Source organism: Festucalex cinctus, chromosome 10 (assembly GCF_051991245.1).
Source record: "Festucalex cinctus isolate MCC-2025b chromosome 10, RoL_Fcin_1.0, whole genome shotgun sequence".
Taxonomy (NCBI): domain Eukaryota; kingdom Metazoa; phylum Chordata; class Actinopteri; order Syngnathiformes; family Syngnathidae; genus Festucalex; species Festucalex cinctus.
Window position 1 is genome coordinate 15373117 of NC_135420.1, and position 26088 is coordinate 15399204.

The 26088-nt window shown below is 38.0% G+C and overlaps 1 protein-coding gene across 1 annotated transcript in view; it reads left to right on the forward strand.

The window, feature by feature from the left end:
- adgrl2a (adhesion G protein-coupled receptor L2a) overlaps positions 1–26088 on the forward strand; it is a 271298-nt gene that overhangs the window by 168748 nt on the left and 76462 nt on the right. Inside the window, exon 12 of the mRNA XM_077534344.1 lies at positions 17741–17954. Within this exon, the coding sequence (XP_077390470.1) occupies positions 17741–17954 (214 nt within the window). The remainder of the gene's footprint in view (positions 1–17740; positions 17955–26088) is intronic.

The following is a 26088-nucleotide window of genomic DNA, read 5'->3' on the forward strand; positions in this document are numbered from 1 at the left end:
GAACACGCGTTTGTCAGCTTGTTCTCAAGCCCCTGTTTAACCTGACTGTGCTGTCTCAGTTTGAACAGAACACTACTGTATGTAAAAGGCACATTGAGTTTCATTTCAGAATTTTCTTGCATAATATACTCCCACCAAATTAGACATTGATTGCAAAAGAGATCTGTCAATATGCACATACAAGTGTAGTGACTTTTACAAAAACTCATCCGAACAAAGCAAAACTATTGATGAAAATATTCCATCCAATTGACCATCATCAAAAATCTGTATATTATTCCTGTGTTATAATGTATAATAGATGAAACACTTACTTTTCAAAGGGTTGTGCTCATCTATGATGAAGCATTCATTGTTACATTTGCACATTCTGGCTTGCGCACAGCACGCCAACAATTTTGCATACATTTAACAAGCAATCATATCGTCTGTCACAAAAGTCACGCAACTTTGCTATCTGTCTAACTGCAGGATCATTTCCTTTGTCCTGCTGGTGTCCTCTGCCACCGTTACCATGGCAACCTGAACACATTTAGCTGAGGGTGTGATTTTTACCAAGAAATACTGTCATGTTTTCGGTAATGTGTAATGCAGTGATGATTATTTTATTTTTTTTTCCCCGTAACACATGATTAAACCGTCTCCCAAGTCTGTCCGTGTTATTTAGTGAGGCTGAGAGGATTTGTCGGCATCAGCGAGTGAATAACAATTCACACTTAGCATCACCAGTGCGCTCTCTTCAAAGGCCTGAGATTGTTCGAATTACAGAGTGGAGCAACGTTTCTGTGTCAAGGAGAAGTGGGGGATTGTGACATGTCAGACGCACAGCTGAGAATCAATCAGGACAAAATGGGCTCCGTTTCTCGCTAACTTTGTCGCTTTCAAACTTTTTTGAACAGTGAACAATCCGGGAAAAATGTGAGCAGCTGATAAATACCATTGTGGCTTTACAGGCTACAAACAATACAAATGGGGTTCGTGCGTAGAAGACAATTAAACTAGGTCACAGTGGGTTTATATAAGTGTAATTATGTATTTTTTTTTTCATATCATTGTTTTCATACCATTACTATGAGGCTTTTGCTGTTTCCGTCTCTGACTTCGAGTGTATGTAAATACTATGCCGGCCGGTATGACCTAAAAGATTTTTCAGATGTGAAACTTTTAGGATCTTTTTTTTTCTTCTCCCATCCTCCCTTACACCAACTCCTGTTTCTTCTCACAGCTTGATTTGTTTGAAGTACTTGAAATTTCTCAAGGGCATTAGAGAAGGGCACCTTTAAAAGTCCTTTTTTTTTTTTTTTTTTTTTTTGGATCACGTGAAAGCAAAGGAGAAGAGGCTTTAAACCTTAATCTCAAAGTGAATGGAGTGAAATAGACAATCAGGGTGTTCCGAAATGTAATTACTGGAAGTAAAAGCTGAGGGCTTAATGCAAGCCAGAACCTGTAAGAACACCATCTTGCGCCACCCACTGCCGTGCCACAATTTTGTCTGGGCAGTTATATCTGCTGGCTTCAAGCAAACTTGAAATTGGTCATAAAATGGGTTCCAAATGTATTGCATACAAGTAGGTCCACTAAAAGAAAGCCAAAATGTCACAAAAATCCAGTCAATACGTTCCTCTTAGGAGTGGCTGTGTTCTGTTACCCTACAGTGTTTAGTTTTCCATTGTTTCATCAGGAAATTCAGCCCCCCCCCCCCCCAAAAAAAAAGCATAATACTCTGTCAAGCAAGCATAGTTGAAACCTCAGACTTTTTATTTTTATGTTGAATACAAAAGAAAAGAGAAAAAAAACATTCTAAAAGCTTACTTACTTCACCGTATTATACGTCAAGACCTAAGCTAAAAAGTGTTTGGTTTACTTTTAAATAAACATCTTAAACTTTAGTTGTTCTTCATCTAATCAGAGTTGAACACAGAAGAACCAGGGTGGAAGACTTTAAACATGATAGCATTACTCAGAGGTGACGCTTCTGTCTCTCCATCGGCCACGCCGTTGATGGATGCCCACATTTTCGGCGAGTGCAAAGCCTCGAAAAAACACACGGGCTGAGCAGAGACTGAAGCAGGTTTTTGTCTGTCGATTCTGGGTCAGTACAGACGGTTCTTCTCAGTCCGGGTATTTTTCATGAAAGCACTCACCCAAAAATGTGGGTTTGTCACCGATGGGCCGACGGAGAGACAAAAGTGCCCACCACTGGCATTACTGTTCCTGGATCTTGTGTTAATTTAACAAAACATGATTAAGTATGTCATTTACACAATTCTCTCCCTGAATATATACAAATCTGTTAAGTAGGGTCTTGAAAATGTGCTTTTTTGGCTAAACTTAAAACCAGTATCTCCCTGAGTGGCGATTGCTTGGGAATGTAGCAAATTTTGGTTTTCGTCCGGGTTCGGAAACGGTTGCAAACATGTTCGCAAGCAGTTTTCTTGTTACAAATTAATTATTATTTATTTATTATTAATGATTTAAGTTTGTAAATGCTCACAAGACGTGTAGGAGTACTATTTTATTCGCCAATGCTAGAGACCACATGACCGTCGTTCCAATATCCAATGACCCATTCATGTCTCAGCATTCACCGCTCAGTGAGATATCAGCAGCTCTTCTCCACATTGATCAAAGAGGAAACCAGTAACAACTCAGGGGGCTTTTGGGGAGGTTGTTGACGTTATGAGGAAGAACTCCCGTCAGTTTTGGAAGATGCTGCAGACCCCCCACCGTCGTTGCTGCACTCCAAGATGAGGGTCAGGAAAGAAGAGGTTAATTTCGCACAGCTTTTCATTGGCTTGGGTCCTTCGAATTGCCTGATACTCCAGGAGTTAGCTAAAGGTCCCAAATATTCCCAATCAGTAGCAAAGGAGTATCAAGTAGTTGCTAATAATTGCATTACTGTCCCAAGTAGTCGCCAGTAGTCGCCATGTGTCTTTGGTACACTTTTCCCAAACATTTGCGCTAATTGTCTCTTCGTATTGCTACAAGTCGTGAATGTCACTATACAGAGACAGTTGGTGATTCCAACATCTTCGTAAGCATTCACCGGTTAATGAGATACCACCTTAAGACAAATAGTTGGTTCAGTGCTCAATTCATGCGGAACTCTCCTCGAGATTAATGCAAAAACAAGTTTCATAAATCTCATAGGTATTTATTGAAGTCTGTGCAAAATACAGTTTACAAGCAATTTTGTGCTGTGTGAATGCTTTCGCCTGGTTTCCATGAAACGACAAACAGCAGGAGATAAAAAGGACATTTTTTTTATTTAGGATATCGTTCTCATCTAGCTAGACAAACCCTAAAACAGTGATGAGTCACTGGTGATTTTTGTTTTATCTCGTGTATCTTTGGTAAACAAGTCCAGTTAGTTTTGTCTCCTCTTCTCCTGCATGCTTGCTCTCATTGTGGTTGTTTGTGGCCAACTGTTGAATCTGGATCCCCATGGAGCCAAGCAGGCGTGGGGGGCCATGTGTACTAAGGCCCACCGTGCTGTCATGTCTCTTTCATCACCAGCCAGGCTTGGAGATAAGGAGACAATGAGCAGTGGCAAGGTGTAGCCACAGCCCCTGGGTCTCCTCCCTACTGAGCACTTCAAATCCTCATTAGGATTTTCAGCAAAGGAAGGAGGGATTTTGTTGGATTAGTGCTTTGTCACAGCTGGCCCCAGGTTGGTGTTTGTCATGCAGAACATTGCAGAGTGCTGACATGCTCCCACCCAACCCAAACAGTCACGGACCTCCTTTCACCTGGCTACTCAGGAGGGTAATGCCACGTTTGGTTTGAAGCAACAGTTTGATTCATTGGGATGCAATGCATGCGTCGTCTTCTTTTTTTTTCATTGTCAGAAGTTGTAAAGGACACCACACTCCTGCCTAGTCGACCAGTCTTGAACATCTGCAGTTGTTACCCTAAAGGTAGAGCTATAGACACTGCAGCCTGATGATTGGTCAACATCACTTCTCTGTGACAATTACAAAGTATAGAATAAGTGTTAAATCTAAAGTATTTCAATAACATCATACCTTTACATCTCATACTTGAAAGACCAGTCCAAGGTTCATCATTTCAAACCATACAATGTCAAGGTATAAGCTTTAACTCACATTCCAGTGACTGGTGTTTTCAACCATTGTGTTAAGACTGCCTTTTGTACTTACTTATGCAGAAAAAAGAAAACCTTGACAAGAATATTTAATTGGCTGTTTGCAGTCACCTTCAATAACTCTTGTTACAGGAAACAGTATGTTTTCTTTCAGATCTAAAATTTTCTCATCACAAGTTATTACAAGGACATTACAAATGGTGTCTCATGGATACCTTGATCCTTGCTACTTTTCCGCAGTTGTTGTTGTTCCCTCTTTAATGAAAGGAAAGACTTTTTGACTGTTTGTCTCGTGAGTCTTGCGGATTTCTCGCAGACAATACAAGACAAGTTTGTTTGTCAGTGTCACCGCAGCTCTAATGTAGTTCTTAATTGGGTTTCAGACAAGCAGATTGTTTTAGCGTGGGAGAGCGTGCGTGTTTGTGTGAAGTCTGCCTTTACCTGTCATTCGCTGGTCTGATCCTTGTGGATAAAGGCCATTCAAGCAAGTCACAGAAGCCACACTGGGGGGGGATCTCTGGGGCTCTTGATTCGTCATCTACCCTCATCTTTTCCCCGTCAGCCTTGTATTTTACCGTCATGCTTTGTCTCATTTTGTTCTTGCTCAGACAGAATCATGGGGGTTCCTCACAAATGTATCTAAAGCAAATCTCCAAAACATTTTTATCACCCACGGAGTCTCTTCTTTGTAATCCCAAATACAAGGCAGTGGTCTCGGGAAAAACAGCCATGGTGTAGAACCAACATTGTTTAGTTTAGTTTAGCTTTATTATGGTGAAGATGTGAGAAACTTTTTATGAGCAGACTTTTAGATCAACATTGATATGCTTGCATTTTAATGCCTAATTATAATCCAAATCTTAGTCTTGAGCAAATGATTCTGAATACTGAAATAAATACAACATATCACCTGCTTTTAAAACAAGAAGTGTTGGGGACATAAAAGGCTGCAGATCTACCTTCATATGATCAAGTGCTCTCTGGAAGAGGCAAATGAGGAGAATGTCTTTGATTATCCAGTAGATGGTATTTCAAAGCAGAACCGGCATGGAGGCTTCGGGTCCGCAAATGAACTAGCTCGTTCGGTCAAAGGACAAATGTAGCTGACTTTCTTCTTTGGTACTGTTGCACTGGTGAATTTCAGGGTGACTCGCCAGCAGTTTCATGTCACATGGAGTTGCAGTTGCACTGGTCATCAGAAGGGGATACTCTTCAAGGGTTGCGCTCGCAAGTGACTGCTGCCAAGATACAGTCTTACACAGCACATTCAACTGGAATATGTATTAAAAAAAATGTAATCATGCTGCAAATATTTTTTTGAAATACGAGCCATCAGTTGGATGCTTAAATACGAGTTCTGTATAGTGGCAGATGACTCATCTCATTTTGCAACAAGCAGCAATTATCATATAGTAAAAAGTCGCATCAAGCTTTTAATGCCACACTCAGTTGAAGGTTATAGTCAAACTTAACATAAAAAAAGATAAATACACATTACATTTAAAAACAACAACGGCGGTAGCTTATAATACCATACCATAGTCACCCAGGCTAACGATTAGCATCTATTCGACGATGTTGTGACTGTTTAATCAACGGATATCTGAAAGGTGGAGCAACACAAGAATATTCACAGGCATATAATGTTTATCTTCAAAGAATGACTAATATATATTATGTCATACTAAGGGTGAGGCTGAAACAGATTAATGGCATTTCCATTCATTTCAATGGGGAAGATGATTTAAGATACAAGTGTTTTGAGTTAAGAGCGTGGTAACGGAACAAAGTAAATTCACATGTCTTTTATATGCAATTTAGTCTCCTTTCAGCACACTCAAGCAGCATTTTATGAAACAATTGCGTTTTCCCCTGAACATGAACTGTTCCAGCTAATTCAAGCAGGTGTTCAAGGGAGATGCTTTCACTGTGGATGAAAGGCATTTTGATCTCAGCATGTGAAAGTGCAATCCATTTTGTGTTCTGTTAAAAGAACATAATACACCCGAAAGATGCATGTTTTGCTGATTTTTGCAGTTTATTTTTTATTTTTTTAGATTTAGATGCAAGATATTGCTGCTTGCATTTACCAGCGTCCTCTTTGTCCTTTTGCTTTCCTTTGTCCTGATTTAGAGCGGCTATAAATCCAGTTGAGGCTCCTGTAAACGAGGGGTGGTGGAACTGGGGTCGTAAATATAAAGGATTTAGATCCAACGCCTTTCGGAGGAAGTCTGAGTTCCCATTTTTTAGCTTGTTAAGTCGGGTTTTTTTGGCACATGAAATAAATGGACATTTGGAGAAAAAAAAATCCTAAACTGACCTGGGTAAAAATGAACAAAATGAATTAATGGAATAATTGTTTGTATTTGTTTTTTTGTTTTTCTCTGTAATTGGATCTGAGAATCTTACTCTGAATGCTCTGAACTCCATTTTCCATACCAGTTCTCATCTCGAGCAGATTGATGCTGCTTGAAGTAGTTGTGCCAGAGAAGCGGTCTTCAGTGATGGAGCTCATCTTTTCATACTTGTCATGTTTCCTTCTTTAAACAGAAAAATGGTTGAGGCATATTCAAAAGCACCTCTGCTGGTCACAGCTGCAGTAAGTGCTCAGAACATTTACCTCAATTGCTTCCAAACAATCAACCCCACACAATTGACAAAAAATTTGTCAATTATTGCAACATAGTATCAATGTATACTAATACTAAATCTTCACATTGGTCCCAGTCCAAGTGACTGTCTAGCAAAGCAACATTATTTTAGCTCATTATCCCGTTTTCAAAAGTCTCCATTTAGACAAAGAGGTCGTGAATTTCTGGTTTGCTTGCTGTCAGCTTTAACTTGTCAGTTCAGACCATTTGTCCTGTGACAGATCACTACGTCTTGACCCCGTGCGACTCAGCATTTGACCTTGTGAGTCATTATGACCCCTAAGTGTGTCCATATGTCAAGGGTTTGGCTTTCTTTTCTTTAGCCCCTAAAGTAAACTATTGCCCGAAGTAACAGCAATCCAAGGTTTCCCATGTGGAAACAATACAAATCAATACCAATATAGTAAGTCATTTTTAATTAACTGAGATAAATGTCCATACTAATAATGGCGCCGCTTCGCAGGGTTGTTATTCCTCGATGTTGCTTTATCTTAATTTTAAATAAACAAGATTTTACGTACCACTTTAAAATCCGGGACTCCGTTTGAACAGTACCAAAAAGGAGAATACAAGTCATGAGAGCCATCTCATAAATCATGACAACATCAAATTTCCATTCCTGGCTGTGACAGGGTATTTAGCAGGAAACAGTTGCAAGTCCGTGAATGGTAGTCAGAAGGCTTAAATCCCATTCACACATAACACAAACCTGAACAGATAATTATTGTATTTATTTATTTATTTATTTATGTATTTATTTATTTATTTATTTTTGTGCTTGCGTGCATGTGAGTTTGTGCTCCTTAATATACCTAAAACCTAATAAAAATCCCATACCCTTCACCTTAACCGGATATTTCAGAGTCCCGCGAGAGTCGTTAAGTTGTCAGGAGACCAGAGGAAGGATCAAAGGAAGGAAGGTTGAAACAAAGGGAAATTCAGCACCAACCAGACACCACCTGCCACCCACAGGGTTAAAAAACAAACAAACAAACAAAAACAGACTATTTTATCAACTCCAGAAACATCTAAATTACAACAGATTAGGGAGATCTCAAGAGACCAGAGGAAAAACTGAAGAAAGAAAGGACGGATAGATGAAGCAGAATGAGATCTTGAACAGAGAATGTCAGTTTGGACTGCAAATGGACCAGACTTTACAATCAGGCTCTCGCTCCATGTTTTTATAGACGTCATTGTCTACTCGAGAGAATTCACTGTGACCGTGATCATTCATCATTTGTATGACTACTTAGGGTGCCATACGTCAAAAGTGTACATCATTGAAAGATACTAAATTATTCTTGTATATCATGTCAACAAGTCCACCAGCCCATGAGTGTGAAATCAATTAGAATTTTTCAATAATGAGGAGACAGCAAGTCTGCAGTCTAGACTGAAAGAGTTCAATCAGATGTGGTAACAGCGGTGTCCTCAGTGGGCTGGTCAGCAGGCTTCAATGGCAGGTGGGGGTCAGTGGAAACACTAGCTGAATAATGTGGCACAAATGCATACGCATGAGAGTGTAGTCAGCTAAGGTAACGAACACTGTGGTCCTACGTGAGGAAGTGCTCTTGGGGAATGCAAACCAAGCAGATGGACCTCGCTCATTTGAGTGTGCCGCCACTGGTGACCCACCGGGAAATGTTTCCTTATTGAATCAAGGAGCATCAAACGCTTCATTGGAGCAGAGAGCGAACCGAGTCCGAGCCGCTCGACGAATATGAGTCTATTTTTTCATCATTTGTAACGGAAACAATGGCAGCGAGCTGGCAAACACATCCCCGATCCAATTTGAAAGGTCTTTTAAAGAAAATATGGCTGACATCCTTATCACATTTAAACTTACTTCATATAAAGTGAAATATTGTTAGCGATAAGGCTTGCGTAATGAGGTCAGAAGTGCCTGCTCTCACTGAAAAACTGGATTCATCTTTGCAGGAACTGTTTAATATGGTTCTTTTTAAGAATGACCCATTGGTTCACTTCACAAGCTAAAAAAAAAAAAAAAAAAAGAGAAAGAAACAACAACACACAATTGTCTCATTTTACAAAATAATACAAAAATGGCTTTGACCATATAACTGTCTCCATAAATTTCTACTCCATTTTCTTGAACTGGCTTCAAAAAAAGGTGCCAAAATTATAGCGAAAACATGGTTGGCTATTTGCTATATTCGCCAAGCATCATGGAACATAGTGACATATTTGATGGCCATTGCAGCCATTTCATTACAAGAACATGTCCTTGCTTTTTTTTTTTACTATGGCCTAAAAAGCACTCACCCTTTCTATCACACACACACACACACTAGCTGGCCCCAGGGCGATCCGATATTAGACGGTGAGATGACAGTGTGTGCTTGTGTGAGTGCAGCCAGCCGACATGTGCTGATGATGGGAAGTCAATAATACATTATGAAAAAAAGGGGGGATTTATGACCTTGATGAGCCCCATTGAGCTTAATTAGGCCTAAAGGTTGATTTACATACATGGCGTTTCACCGGGCTGTGAAATTTCATTGCGTTACATTTTTATCGCAAGCAAGACCTCAGCAAACAGAATTTCCTGATTCACGAAGTATTGAGTTACTATGTTATATTTGTTTGAGATGAAAGACCAGATAAAGGGACCATTTACATAAGATCATTTTCGACTTAAAAAGGTCAGATTAACTAATAGCATTTCCCGCATAGGCTTTTTGTACCCTCGAGTGCGGGATGGAGAAGTAGAAGTGGTTGAAAGAAGTCCGGGTTGATTTCTTGGTAAAGAAGACCACCTTAACACCAAAAGTGTCCTCACAGAGAAATGACAACATCTATTTCACAGTCGTGTACCTATATCAAAGATGCTCTTGATAGCCCCCCCGCTGTTGCTATGGAAGTAGCAGAGATGTAAATGAACTGGAGGGAGTTGGATGGTGGCGAATACAAATGAGGTTCAAACACTTGTTTCCTTGCTGCTCTTTGCCTCGTCGTCTTCCTAGATACTATCATGCTTTTTACCTTGCTGTCTTGGATTTTTTTTTCATACTATACCCAATTCAAATATCAGATATGATTTAGCTAGCTATCATAACAGCTAGTGTTATCAAATATTTTTAGAATTGATTAATGTATGAATTAGTCAATCAATTAATCGACTAATTAGATTTGAATTTGCATTAAAGTGTATTACAAAAACATTTTCCCCCAGTGGTTATTTTGTACTTTGTATTCGTTTAGTGATTTAAAAAAAAAAGGGGGGGGGGGGGTTGATGCTGTACTGTGTTACTGCTTCAGTCAAAGTAAAAACAGATGTTTGCAAATATCAAATGAAGTTTTGATCCCTCACTTAACTCCAATCTTCAAATGGCTTAACTCACATTTTTTTTGGTAGAATTTGCTGGCACAAACACTTTGTAGTTTGGTTCTGCAAACTTGTTGCTATATAGTGTGATAATTTCACATTGTACCAGCTCAATTTGGTTTTGTGTTTCTGTTGTTTCTTTGATATGTGCCACTTTATTCACAATGACCATCATCATTGTGAGACATTAAAATTGGGATACCACATTGAGATGTGTGTTATATGTGGTAGAGCGTATAAATTCGTCCTACAGGACGGACATTACGTCACCCGTGGATATTGTAGTCTCAAATAATGGTGCTGGACGATAAAGTAAGTTCTGTTGGGGGAAGGAAGAAATTGAAATAATTTTGTAATTAACCCATTCGCTCCCAGACATTTTCACAATTTGGTGAAGCAATCCCGTTCGCTCCCGGCTGCTTTACTGGATTTTGACTGATTTTGCAAGGCCAACAGAATATTGGGTTCTATTGCTATGAAAACATGGAACCCATCAAAAGAAAGATTAAAGCCTCTTCTTTCATCAGGAAAAAAAGTATATTTCTATCTGTTTCCATTTTGTTGGAATTAGCATTAGAATATGGCTAAGTTTAATCAATTTTCACAAATCTATTTAGAATTGTGAGTCATTGAGCTTTTTTTCCCCAACATGGCCCTGGTTGATTTTCTTTGCTCTGCTGCCACCTGCTGGCTGTTTGTGTAATAACTACCATTTCTGCAACTGTTCTTTGCATTTGAGAGGCTGCATCAAAGCCTTCTGTATGCTCCAGCATAAAAAAAACATATAAATACGTCTTTGGGACACTTAAAACATTCTAAAAAACGTTTTTATACATTTTTGGGAGCACATGAGTTTTAATGAAGGAAACGAACGTTAATCTTTTGCTGACAGTCAGCCGAGTGTCTTTTGGCAGAGAGACGCTGTCATATCACGTCATCTCATGACGCAGTTCCCTCTGCTCTCACAAAATAATAATACATGGAAACTGACACATGTTCTTGCATTTCCACCAAATTTGCTTAAAAATTTTGAAACATTTGGATGGAAACCTTATTATAGTATCTGCTAGGGGTGTTAAAAAAAATCGATTCGGCGATATATCGTGATACTACATCGCGCGATTCTCGAATCGATTCAATAATCGGCAGAATCGATTTTTTTTTTGGGGGGATTCACACCTTGAGCATGGAAGAATGTTATATGAACGGAACATTAAGCCTTAATATTTTATTTTAATGCTGTTCAAACATGAAACAGATTACAACCTCTATAAGACTGAAATTTCAGATAAATAAATAATACATTTTCATATAAATCTTACACTCTACAAGCTTACTGATTAGTATTTTCTAAATTTGAATGAAAAAAAATCGCAACAATCGACTTATAAATTCGTATCGGGATTAATCGGTATCGAATCGAATCGTGACCTGTGAATCGTGATACGAATCGAATCGTCAGGTACTAGGCAATTCACACCCCTAGTATCTGCCTTAGTGTGAAGCAAGACTGAAGAAATATTTTCATCCCAATGTGTCTGAGAAAAATAACGATTCATCTGTCACAAAAGAACACATTTTGTTCTTTCCCAACTGTAAATCAATAGCACTACTAATGTGAAAAAGAAAAATTTTGACCAAACAATATCATTGTAAGTAGTGCTTGTCCCTCCTCCATCACACAATGAACAGCTCAGAAAGAAAGTCAAGTGAATACGTTTCACACCAAAGCTACAATTCTTTCTTTACAATAGGGGAAGCAGCCCACCTCATATCCTGCTGTTTGCGGGTTATATGAAATATTTTGTTTCTTCACCCCTGGGTGGACCTAACTTCTGTTGTTGTAAAGGATATCTGTGGATTATAGAGTCAGCTCTGTGGGAAGAGTCTTAACTTTAAGGTTTCTTTTCCCTCGTGGGTTTCCTTTACTTGTGTCATGGAGAAAGGCCTGAGGTGGCAGAACTTGGTGGACTCAAGCTGAGTTTCCTGTAGCTCCCTCACTAATGCTTTGGGCCACACTATTCTTTCACCTCAAATCCCACCCTAGGCAAGAGACCTTGCAGGCTCAAGAGAGACGCTAGCTCATTGAAAAGCAGCTGTTCAGTCCTCACCCGATTGGAAATGCAAGATCTACGCTAACCGTGGACGACAAGCATCAGGAGCGTCCGTGTCACACCCTGGACTGAAAAATTATCTGCTTTCCCATCAAAATAATCTGAAGACCTTTGTGCTGTGGTCACAGTGATGGCAAGGGTACGGGGTTGAATGGGCCTCTTGATCAGCCGTAGCCGCTGGACTGGGAGCATGGGTTACTCGAGTTACAAAGGGTCTTTTTAATAAGAAAACCGTCACTGGGTACAAGGAAGTCAGAATAAGAGGCTGAGTTGCACACAGATTTTTGGGCACATTTATTTTTTAAAACTTCCATTTTGAGATCAATTTTCAGTTGTTTTTGTTTTCAGGCTCCAAAACGTCATTTAAAACAATGGCCAAACTGATTGTTTTTATCCTTTTTCACTTAAGGCAAAGAACAATTTGGCACTTGACTGTTTTCAGAGTCTTTAGTATATTCTGATTGCCCTTGGTATGTGCAATGATAATGACTTGTTCTGTGCAAGCACAAGGTTTAAGGTTTATACATGGCCGATGAAGACCCTAATGACTCCCTATCCCTATGAAATGCGAAGGACGCTACTTTGCTCATTACCTCTGCTTCAGTGACACTCATATCCTACCAGATGGTCACTTTCCAATTGATTTGGCTCATCTGCAAAAAAAAAAAAAAAAAAAAAAGAAAATCATTATTATATTATTGCACTAAAGAGACTGTTCATAATGGCTTTGTCTTACATATGGGAAATTCTCACAGTTCCTAAGCTGCCTATTCTGTATAGGCCTAATGTCATTGCAAAGGTTACACGCGCTAATAAATGCCAGCCGAGGAAGCTTTAAATAGAGGCTCCTCATTGGTGTAATAAAGTGCTATAACCCATGGAAATAGAGGTCCTTTGCGCCAATTGAAGTCAATTGCCAGCATGTTATAACAACATGTACGATAAGCAGATGTCTAAAGGTGGAGTTGTCACATTGTAAACTATAAGGGTACTCAGAAGAGAGTGCTGTCACTATTGAATATTTTTAGAATCAATTAATCTATTCATTATTCAATTGATTAATTGGAGGGATTTTTATTTCGCATAGAATTTTTTGAAGAAATTAGTGAAAGTTACCCTTCCTGTCACGTTTTGGAAAAAGTGGTGTTTTGATTAATTGTGAGATTAACCAGCACATGTTCAGTAAGTTGATTACCGTAAACAACCTACTAGGGATATAACGATATCCAAACATCACGATACGATATTGTCACGATATGAAGGTCACGGTACGATAATTATCACGATGTGGGGGGTCGATATTTAAAAAAAGATCACAATATTGTAAAAAAAACAAATAAAAAAAAAGCACAATATTGTGCTTTTGTACATAATAGCAATGCAGAAAAACCACCGACAATCTCTAATGACAATATTGAGGCACTTACTTGCTAATGCAAGCACACATTGATCGTTTCACAAGCAAATTAGGTTCCCCTTCATCTGACAATTAACATAGATTTTAACCATAGAAGGCCAAAACATCCCAAATTAAAATTAAGTTGCACTAATAAACTAGCCACTAGAGGGTGCTAGAACTGCACAAATGGAAATCAACCTTTTTTTTAAATATTGTGAACATGACAGCGATAATATTGTGGCAGTTTTAATATCATGATATGGCTCTTATCGTTGCATCCCTACAACCTACACGACAACACACATCCACACTAAAGAGAATGTATTGTGGATCTCTAACCAAGTCACCATCAACACCCTTATGAAAAAGGAAGACAGGTACACATCCAAACTAAGTCCCAAGGCAAATTGTAGCTGTTATGGTTGTCTTACGTGTACATGTAGTGTTTTCTCTTCCTTTAATTTGTCACCTGTCTCCGGCTGACGGAGAGAGGCTCAAATGCTTTTCAAGTGCTGCGATGGATGGATTGACCAGAATTCCTGATTAGGGAGCATGTCGACAAGACCGTGATAAGGATCTGGCCAGTTATCTCTCTGCTGCACCATGTTGCCATGGTCACAGCACTGCGTTTTCTACCTAATATGCTACTGAATATGCATTAGATTTTTCTTTTTGTGGTTTTATACAAGAATATAGTTGGTTTGACTGATAAGCATTACTCTTGTTTTGTCAAGATTTCCACTTTTCCCCACTAAAAAGGCTTCTAAACACAAAAGTCACTTTAAAAATTCACAATGAAATGTTCTGATCCGTCTGGATGTAAATGTTGAACCTTCCTTGACTTACTGTCAACATATGGAAAGTAAATCATTTTCATATCATTGCCTGGAATAATTACGTTTATGATTCCAAGTGCAAAATAATTCTTACTTGTTTGGCTCATTTGCATAATGAAATAATTTAATTAAATGACACAGTAAGCGTTGGATTTAGTTTGGATTTAGTGTGATCACACACAGTGATCAAATTATCCTCTTGTAATTGCGATTCATGAATATGCCAGTCCAAGACTGATGGTGCGTATGAAAAAAAGAGACGTGAATTGCACAGTTTTGATCCAAATTGTTCTGCACACAACTGAGTGTCATGCTAGATGTGTTGTGTTCGCTGTCCTATGTTGAGTTGCTGGTCTGCTGCTTTTTTATTTTATTTTTTATTTTATTTTTTTTATTCCACATGTACCATTTGACACCAGGGTGGGAAAGTAGTTCAGCCTTCGGTCTAATCAATGGAGAGCAGCTTTTGGACAATAATGCACTGAGACAGCTGAAGAATTAAGTGCATTTCAGGGACATACCATTTCATCCAATGTCTGGGTTTTGACTCAATAATCAAGCATTATTACAGGGCATGTCACCCGCGTGGTCGGAAATACATCATCATTCCCGGAATACATGAAGCGAGAGTAGTATAGTGTTCGTATGTGTCAGTGTATAGCTGCGGTCTGTTTTCCTACTTACGCACAATGACTGCATCAGTTTGAAATAATAAAACCAGAAACATAGTTTTCAAAGTCTCTCTAGTGATTTAAGTATTTAAACAGCAATTGCTTCACAGTGAGCACAGGTGGGTTCGGCTGCCAAGCTGGGGGTCAAACTCAAAGGTTCTCGCACATGCCTAAAAGAACCTTAATCACTTGTCCTGAATGACCACAAAGAGAAGTTGGATTTGGGGTAAAAAGTCGCATGTGCAGCACTCGTACTGTATAATTAAGGCCTAAGTCAGTTTTGCGACAACTTTCTAATGTCGAGCATTTTTGTTTGGCTTTCTTTTTTATATAATTGCGTTTTTATTTTTTGAATTCACAATGTCTATCACAGCAAACGTTATATTCTTGTCGAAAAGCAAAGCTAAATTGATTTTTTTTTTTTAATCCCAAAACTGTTATATAATGTAATTTCAAAACATTGATTGTGCAGACCGCAAAAGTCCAAATCAAAACTCATTACTCTTATATACAAACAAATAATATTACTGATACTATAAGTACTTTTTACTACTTGTATTTTATTTATTCATTCATTCATTGATTTTCAGAACGCCACTCATCCTCCTGGCTGATGTACACCACAGTGTAGCATCATTAATTTAATTTCCGGTTCTTTTCAGCAAGTAGGCTTTCTGTTCGAGTCCAAATGTTTAGTAATTTGTGGGCTATTTCGTTGTTCAAAGTTGGATTTTCTTTGGTTTAATGCAGTTCCAACCAGAACTCTGTGAAAAGAGTAATCCACCACCCCAGCACTTAATTTCGGTGTTAATCATGCTAGCCGTGTCAGTCTTAGATTAGCTTAGCAATTAGCATGGCTTCTCCATCTTTCCTCGTCATCTCTTAGTGAGTACCGCAGATCAGATGTGTTGTGTATTCACCACCATGACGATTACTGACTCAAGACTCGCAACGTTTAGCCACATTAGTAGCCAGCGAAGCTTGTTGTTAGCTAGCTAGTTGTGGCGTAAGTAGCACCGAGCGTATTGTGGCAATCTTAAAGTGTGCGTCCAGCCCTGCAAAGCTTTTTGCAAAAGTCTCCGCAGTTCGGGAAAATCAATTTTGCTATTCCATGTGTTTTAATAAGGTGTGAAATCCAAATTTTGACTCACAAACTGTGATGCAAAACGGATTATTTTGATCCTTGCTGTAAGTATATTCACAAAAAAAAAGAAAAAAAATATATCTGTTCTCTTTTAACCACACCGACATGAAGTCAAGTTTAGCTGTCAACAGCTGTTCCTAACATGCCATGTTTTAATTTTCCCACCCCCTCACGTGAGTTGTCACGAGCCAACACGTACACCGGTTGTTTAGCACCTGAAGCGTTTCTCTCTCTTTTTTTTTGACTCCAGTGAGAAAATGGTTACAAAAAAATAAAATATGTCTGAAATGTTTCATGGCTTCGGGTCACATTACACAAGATTAAGATTTCCTTTAGAGAGAGCCAGAAGAGGAATTAAAGATCCATCCTTTGATTGGATGCCCCCAAACAAATGAAGTCTTATACAGAGGTTAGCTAGGCTGTGGCAGCTGCCCCCCTGCCATACAAATATATCCTTTGTTTACTCTGAGCTCTACGCAACACTAAGCACCTTTAGAAGAAGAGCTTTCACCTGATTGGTGCACAAATGGAGGATCAAGCTATATAAAGTGACATTTATCTTCCTTTGTAAAATAACCACGGTAGTATTTTCGGGTGAGGGCCACAATTCAGCAGCTTTAATCCCCTCCCATTGTAGCATAGCATTTAATCAGACAAAGATAATTGTATTTGCACTTAATTGATGAAGTAGCCAATAGGGTGAAATAAAGTGAGCCATTCCGAGCGGTTTTAGTAGGCCTGAAGTCAGTAGTTAAGGCAACTGCTGCTGCAAAAAGTGCTTTGTAAACACAAGCAAACGCAAGTTATGGATTGGTCTCATTTGTACAGGTGCCAATGAAATACAGCAAAAACAAGTGCATGTAAACCAGCCGCGAAAAGCTCATTAGAGAGCCCGCAGCTCTGGAATATAGCGAGCACACTGGCATTTAAGGGACCAAAAAAGGTAACAGATGCTCAAAAATGGGATATTATGATTCAGTGCTGCTCGCGGTTTTGAACAGAGGAGCAGCTGGCAATTTGGTTAAGCTTTATATCGGTGTGCTGTAAGACTTGACGACATGGTAAGGCATGAGTAACCAAAAATGTTCTGTATTTAGGACCGTTTGCTTTTTTTTATGATCACTTTCAGCTGGAATTTTTATTGCTTGATATTGATTTGGGTTTTTGCTAACTCCCTGCTGATTTTTTTTTTTTTTAAGAAAAAGGGCAGTTTGTTTTTTTGTGTTGAAACTGAACTTCTAAAAAAACAAAAAAAAAACAAAAAAAAACAGAGCTTCTGCTCTGATTTGAGTACATAATTGTCAGGTTGTGTTTGTTGTTTGTATGCATTTGCAATGTGTTGCATGTAACGAAAATAGAAGTAGATAGTATGAAGACGTTGCCCTTGTTCCCATCCGTCTCGTACACACTGTATGGTGTTTCTCAATGTCGGCCCGCCCCACATTGATTCCTTCTCTTTGCACTCCCCCAGGGTTCAGTCGGGCTGCCCTGCCATTTGGCTTAGTACGGCGAGAGCTGTCTTGTGAGGGTTACCCCATCGATCTGCGCTGTCCAGGAAGTGATGTCATAACGATCGAAAGCGCCAACTACGGGCGGACAGATGACAAGATCTGCGACGCCGACCCTTTCCAGATGGAGAACATCAACTGCTATCTTCCAGAAGCGTACAAGATCATGTCACAGAGGTAAACTTGCACCTTAAAAATCTGTGTTCGATGTTTTAGTTGACGTGGGTTGCCCAGAGCAACACAGTCTGGACTGCTGTCAACTGTTTCTTTGTTGCAAAGTTGCCCCTTTTGGCTTCCTTTTTTTTTTTTTTTTTTTTTTTTGAATCCCACTGCTCCTCTCGCCTTTGGAGGAGAATCTTTAACATGGTTGCTGTCCGATTGATCGACTCCATCAAAAATAGACTAACCCAGTGCAGGGAAAAACAAAACAAAACACTGCAGGCTGCAGTATTCCATCAGTAAGAACATGCAAGGGAAATTTTACAATACATGACTGAGGCAAAGCCTAAAGTGACAACTAATGATTATGAATATACATTGGTGCTAACAACTGATATTATATTTAACGTGTTTTGTTCTGTACAATCATCAAAGACTGTTAGTGTGTTTTAATGCCCTCGCATGTGGGAAAGGAGAGCCACATATTCCAATGAATTTTTCAGTCGTTTATTAAACATCAGGTGTACAGTAAAACACAATGAGCACACTCACACAGATGCTGCAGCCGGCCACACCTCTCACTCGACGTCAAACATCACCTCACCAGGCTCCGCCTCTTAAAGGCACATGCATTTACACAGGCACCACAATATGTGAAATCTATGGCTGGGCATTGATTCTAATTTCCTCAATCGATTCAATTTCGATCTACAATGGTTGAGTTCGATTCGATTTCGATTTTTCTCGATTTGATTCATTTCAAGACAGTCCCATATTAATTATGGCACATCAATTCTTCTTAAATGTCAAGGACATGATAAAAACACCACAAATATTCAATTCCAAACAAAATTTTACGGAGGCAAAATGCTGTCACTATCAAATAATTTTGCAATTGATTAATCTATCGATTATTCAATCAATCAACTAATCTGATACATTTTAATCTTGCATGAAAGTATAATGCAAAAGCATTTTTTTCCTGATTACTGTCTATTAACCAGTGATTGTTGTTTATTTAGTATTTTGTACTCATATAGTAATTAAAAAAAAGGGGGGGGGGGGGGGGGTCATGTACTATATTACCGGTTTGGTCATTGATTTCCAAAGTAAGAACAGATGTTTGCAAATGACTTGTTTTGATTAAACACATAAAGGATTACAGAAATCATTGAATAATTACTGTTGAGATGTTGAAATCAGAGGATTTGGACAATTTTTAATTAAAAAATGGCTTAAAACGCTTACTCGATTATTAAAAAAGATTAATTTTGACAGTTCTAGGAGCCAGTAACTGGTTGAATGATTTAGTTTATTAATGAAAGTAACATGTGTTATCACTTAAAGGGGAAGTCAACATGAAACATTTCTATATAAAATATGTTCTATGTGACCTCCCTAGACTAAACATAACTTTCTGATTGATATTTTAGTTGTGGAATACAAATTATACTGCAAAATCCAGCCATTTTTATCAGTCTCAGGGCGCGGCCATTTTGCCACTTAATGTCGACTGAAGATGACATCACGGTTGCTCAGGCGATATACACTTACTTTATACAATTGTAAGACTATATGTAGTTGTTTTGGTTCGGCTCTCCATTTTGTGGATGGAAAGCAGATGATTTAGTGCGGACGTCTGCATGTGGTGTTCATATGCATTCACATGCAACTCCTGCAGGGTTCCATTGCCGTTGCCGTATATGAGAGCCCTTAAACATGAGCAGTTGTCACACTCGGATGCCATCAGAGGCAAAGTGCAACGGATAGAATGACATATGAATGCCACTGAGAGATGCTGGACGGTAGAAGATCGTCAGCAACTTTGCTTTCGCCGCTTTGGGAAATGAAGAAGAGACGAAACACCGAAATAAACAGCAGAGCCCTTGTATGCAGGAGGCTTATTGTCGAGTCCTGTTTGATGAAGTCAGATAGCTGACTCACATTGTCTGTCTTGAAAGGGTACAGCCTGTCTGCTCCCTGCTTGTGGTCCTGCGCATTACGCAAAGCTCAACCTCGCCCGGACAAGAAAATAGCGCACTGAAGCACAAATGCTGCCTGGCAGGAGCTCCCTGTGAAACAAAAGTGGAACACTGAAATATTTTCAGCCCGTACCTTTAAAAGACGAGGGATCAGGTTGTATGCACTTCCTGAGAGTGCCAGAGGCCTTCGGAATGTTCAAGTTATTTCCAGTGTTTAGGTCCCACTGCAGAATTGCACTGTTTATTCTGTCTTTGGAAATTGCAGAAAGAACCTCAGAGAAGTTCTTATCAAATCCCAATGCATTGCCCAAAAAATGAATGACACTAAATTCCATCAATATCACATTTCAGACATTACTTGAGCGTGTGCAAGCTCTTGCAAGATATTTCATCACTGAAGAGTCGGAATCCATGCTATTATTCATCAGATTTTTTTTTTTTTTTTTTTTTCTGAATCCAATACAGTATATATCAAAAAGTAGTTTTGGTGGCAGCACTGCAAAAATGTATTCAAAAAAATGCATTAAGATCACAAGCCATAATGGAATACTGATTTTTTTTTTTTTTTGGTTGATTAGCATTTAACCTAAGATGTCAAGTGTAATGAAGCAAGGGACAAAATACAGATCATTATCAGAGTGAATATTAAGTAGTTCTGTGAAATTAATCAAAATAAAATTATAATTTAAATTATTACACTCCATAATTACAAAATCAGCAAAATTGTAAAAAAAAAAAAAAAAAAAAAATATATATATATATATATATATATATATATATATATATATATATATATATATATATATATATATATATATATATATATATATATATATTAATGCTAATTTGGAATTGTTTAAGGTGGTTAAATTTATACATTTGCACCTTATTTTGTTTTAAAATAACACATTTAATAAATAAATGCTCTTTCATCCAAAAAGGAACTTACATAATTATAGTGTTTCAAAGAATTTTATTTGTCTTAATATGTTTACATTTAAACATTTTCTTGTTTTGTACCCAAAAAAAAGCAAATGATCGTCTTAATCGTGTTTTTAATTGTTTCCAATTTAATCAAACCATTTTTCTTTCTTCATTATCAAACATCTATTAAGTCCTAGCCATAACCATGCTTTATGAAAAATATGCATTTTTTTACATGCTAATTTAACTCATTTTTTTTTTAACTCATTTGCTCCCAAAAACGTATAAATACGTTCTATTTTAAATATTACCATGGCCCCAAAGACGGATTTATACGTGTGTTTTTGTTTTTTGCTGAAGAAAACACTTGAAGCAATGGTAGTTATTCCAAAAATTGCAGAGTATAAGCGATCAACCAGGGCCATGTTGTAACAAGCTGTTTTCCCCATTCCTTTAAAAAAAGAGTTGTGAATGATTATGAAATTTAGCTGTATTCTAATGTTAATTGCTGTAAAACTGAAACAAATAAAACATTTTTTTTTTTCCCCCGATGAAAGAAGAAACTCTACTCTTTCTTTTGGTATGTTCCATGTTTTTATATCCATACAACCCTTGCAAAATCACTCACAATCCAGTAAAACAGCCGGGAGTAAAATGGGTTGCTTCAGTGAAAATGGTTGTGAGTGAATGAGTTAAATGTGCAGCAGAACATTTTGCAGCCGTGTGAAAAGAAGCCTTTGTTCATTCCTCCACATTGCACATTAATGTGTTTAGGAAGTGAGGAGAGCTGGAATGTGACTTGCTCGTGTTTGATAAATCATTTTGGCGCTCATATTGGTCGGCATATTGCATTCATGAGCGCAATGATTTAATGAAAATAGCCTTAGGACTGCAGTGGCTCAATTAGAACATTCACCTGCAAGCAATTAGTGGACTCAGGTGGCTGATAATCTGGACACATCCCTAGCAGAAGCTGCATGAGGGTACCATTTCAAATAATTAATATGGTGAGAGGAATATAAGAAAAGAAGGGTCTGATTTGAGTATTATATCTGCTTATTATTATCATTATGAAAATAGTTTTTATGGATTCAGTATTTAAAAGAAGTGTTGTGTGAACAATTCAAAGACAATTATCTCTGATGATGAGGATTTTGTTGCAACACAAATATTTGATTTCAACAAAATAGTGACGCAATTTTTCGCCATGTTTGTTAGTAAAAGTCAAATTTGATATCCCGTGCTTTCATAATGATGAAACTTAGACTCCCCAGTTGTAAACGACTGTGAGGTGAGTACGAGCATCACTGTCAAACGCATTTTTGTCATGGACCTCATCGTAGAGCCGTTATGACTCTGAACACAAATAAAAGAATGATATTACATAAACATAACAACTTGATGAATAACAAGTTTTGAAATAAGATGCCAGTAAAAACTGTTTGCATCGGGTCGACTCGAAACCTTGTATCTCCAAAATCATCACATTTAAAACTCAATCACTCCCAGGACATTTTTGCTGTTTTACTGGATTTTGACAGATTTTGCAAGACCCGTAGAATAGTTTGTACTATTGCTATAAAAAACATGGAATCTACCATAACAAAGATTGGAGCCTCTTCTTTCATCAGGGAAAAAAAAAAAAAGTATGTTTCTATCTGTTTCCATTTTGCATCAATTAACAGTAGAATATGACTAAATTTCATCATTATTCACAAATCTGTTTAAAATAGTGTGGAAAAGAGCTTTTTGATCTCTTATACTCTGCTGCCATCTGCTGGCCGTTTTTGTAGTAGCTACCATTGCTTCAAGCATTCTCTTAAGTTCAGCGGCTGCATCAAAGCCAAAACGTATAAAAACATCTTTGGGAGCGTGGTAATATTTAAAATAGAATGTATTTATACATTTTTGGGAGTAAATGAGTTAAGGAGACCTTAAAAATGTGCATGTTTGTTCAACCATTAATATCACATCATCAAAGAGAGTAAGCCATTTTCAACACCTTAGATGGGTCAATAATTTGTAAAAATAACTAAATAACTAAATAAATAAATAAATAAATGAATAAATAACACCCACATGTGTAGACTGAACAACAGTTATAGCGTTTTGTTAAAATTTGAAATTTACCAAATTGTGACGTAAGACGTTTCAGCCCGACACCATTTGTTTTAAAAATGGGCTTGGTAACAAAAATTCTTGCAGTATCGCAATTTTTGTATTTTTGCAAGAAACATGAAGTCAATGCGTATAATTTGCTTTCGCGGACCACCAACAATGATGTTCCGGGCCGGATCTGGCCCCCGGGCCTTCAGTTTAAGACCTGCGGTTTGCAAAGTCGGAGTTTGTACTTTTGACACATCCATTATTGAAAATTACATCACCTTTAAAAAATACCAAATTGTATTTAGAGACATTTGACCCATCTCTCAACTGGAAGATTGCAAATTTCGTCTCATCTCCTCCGTCAGCCCTGTTGTCATGTCCGTGAGCACGAGCTGCTTTTCATACCGCACCACTGAATGAGCCGTTTCTATTTTTTGCATGAATAGGTGAGCAACTTGTATCTAGGAGAGGGTTATATGTATCCACGGCATTTGTAATTTAAATTTATACACTTTTTATAAATTCTGGTACCTGGCAAGGTTAGATGAAACCTTTGACATAATGTTGTGTTTTGAATATGTTTCGTGTTCACCCTGCCCTATTATGACAGCAGAGTTCACTTACATGCTAACCACCTGATCACTTTCTCACTGGCGTTAGTTTTGAAGTGAACCAAACGTGAAGACAACTCTTTATTGAGTCCTTTGAAATATCTCTCCCTCCATCTCTCAGAGCAGTCCCAGTGCAAGGATGGGAAAATCTAATCACCTCTAATCAGATGATGAGGAACACAATTAGGGCAGGAAAAGTTCCCAGAAGAAAAAAGGAGATACTGTATCTTAAGTGTCTCATCTCGAAATGCAGATGGAGCTTTTTACAGACGTGTGAATTTGAAAATTCTGCCTAGTATTAACTCATTCACTCCCAGCCATTTTCACTGAAGGAACCCACTTCGCTCCCGGCCATTTTCCTGGATTTTGATTGATTTTGCAAGGCCCACGGAATATTGTGTTCTATTGCTGTAAAAACATGGAACCTACCAAAAGAAAGATTGGAGTCTGTTCTTTCATTAGGGAAAAAAAATACATTTCAACCTGTTTCAGTTTTGCAGCATTTAGCATTAGAATGTAGCGAAGTTTCATCATTATTCACAAAACTGTGGGGAGAAAAGCTTGTTGCAATTGTTGATTGATCTCTTATACGCTGCTTCCACCTGCTGGCCGTTTTTGTATTAACTACCATTGCTTCAACCGTTCTCTTCAGTTCAGAGGCTGCATCAAAGTCTTCTATATGCGCTAGCGTTTAAAAAACAAACAAAAAAAAAACATATAAATCCGTCTTTGGGACACTGGTAGTATTTAAAATAGAACATATTTATATGTTTTTGGAAGCAAATGAGTTAAAACTATAATGAAGGTCAACCTGGTACAACTGCTCTCTGTGAATAGTTTTTCCATCAATTTTTAGGAAAGCATCCCCATTCTGATATTTGGTGGTCGACACCCTCAGTAGCCTGACACTAAAACATCTGTGGAAATACAATACTAATAAGTGGCTTACATTGATTGATTTGTTTTTGACTGATGAGCTTCATTGCAAGTATTCAATAGCAAGGGCATTGATCAGTGCACTGTAACACGGCCTCAGACGTGCCATGCCAGCAGGTCTCCGTTCTTGCAAGGAGTGAATCATTCATATACCGATCAATTGATAGCTCTCTGATAGATTAGGTGAAACTCATCGGTGTGTGTTAGACCAATATGGCCTGGACTCACATGGAAATCGTTCATAATTAGTGTGAAAAGGAACATTCAAAGATGAAACATTTGCTTTTTAATTACGTTGATAAATTTCATGTTGTAATAGAGCTGAAAAATGTCTTAGGGGGAAAAAAAAAAAAACGCACAACAAATCCAAGTTGTAATCATCAATGTTTTGTTTTTACTGTTGTCAATCAGTGTAATGCAGTTGTGGAAGCAAAATGATAGTGCTCACACTATTTATATCAGTGACAGTGGTGCTTGCACGGCTCTCCGAGGAGCTCCGTTGTTGCCGCCTGACAGCGCAGCTCCTTGTTCGTCTCCCGCGGATGCACGGCCAGAGTTTTATTTAAAGCACAGCAGATAAACATTTCATAACGATCCACATGCAGCTGGGCGCTTGCAGAGGGCCATGCACAAGTCCACGGGCCATGAAACTGCTCCTGCTCCTTATCACTAATTATTAGCGCATAAGCCTCTAATAGCAATAAAAGAAATATATCACTTATGTGCACAAAATTAAGAAATTAAAAGATAAGCTGGGGACATTTAATTTGGGATGTTAATCATCTTGGATTGTATGTTAATGTTGGTGAAATTGTTTTGACTGTGTCAATGTTCAAATGTCACATTCAAGATTACTGTAAAAGGGCAAATATGATATCAATGTTGTAGTTGTTTCCATCTGAATATAACCCGTCAAAATTTGGTTATTCAAATGTTGCTTTACATTTGGAATTCAATATGCAGTCAAAAAAAAAACAGGGCACATTTTGGGTCATTCATTAAAAAAAATAAATAAATAAAAAATATATTTTTTGCAACACCCCAACATTTTATTATTATTATTTTTTTTGTAATTTAATTGAACTTATTAGCCTTTTTTTTTTTTTTTTTTGCAACAGCCCAATTTTTTTTTTTTTGTAATTTAATTGAACATAAATAACCCCCCCAAAACGTGTCACTCCCTTTTTGACCTTATTTGGGTTATTTCTGTTTAGAGAGTTCTAGGCTCTTTAAAAAGAAAAAAGAAATCTCATTTCCTGGTTTTCACAGCATTTGCATGTTTCTCAAGGGGTATCATTCAAACAGATCCTGTGTGGATGCGGTACGACAACCCCTACATCCCTATATTCACAAAACTGAAAAAGCAAACATACACTCTAAAAACAGTTAGGGCAAAAATATACAACCCAAATTGGGTATAATTTGGCTGAGTCTCTATCAACCTTTATTTAATTTTTTTTTTTTGCGTTGTATTAAACAACCCAATTTTTTGGGTTGGTTTGTACGTTATCATTTGACCCAAGATTTGGGGTTAAATAAATAGCAAGCCTATTTTGAAAACAGGATGCCAATAGTTAAATTCTAACAGGCTTA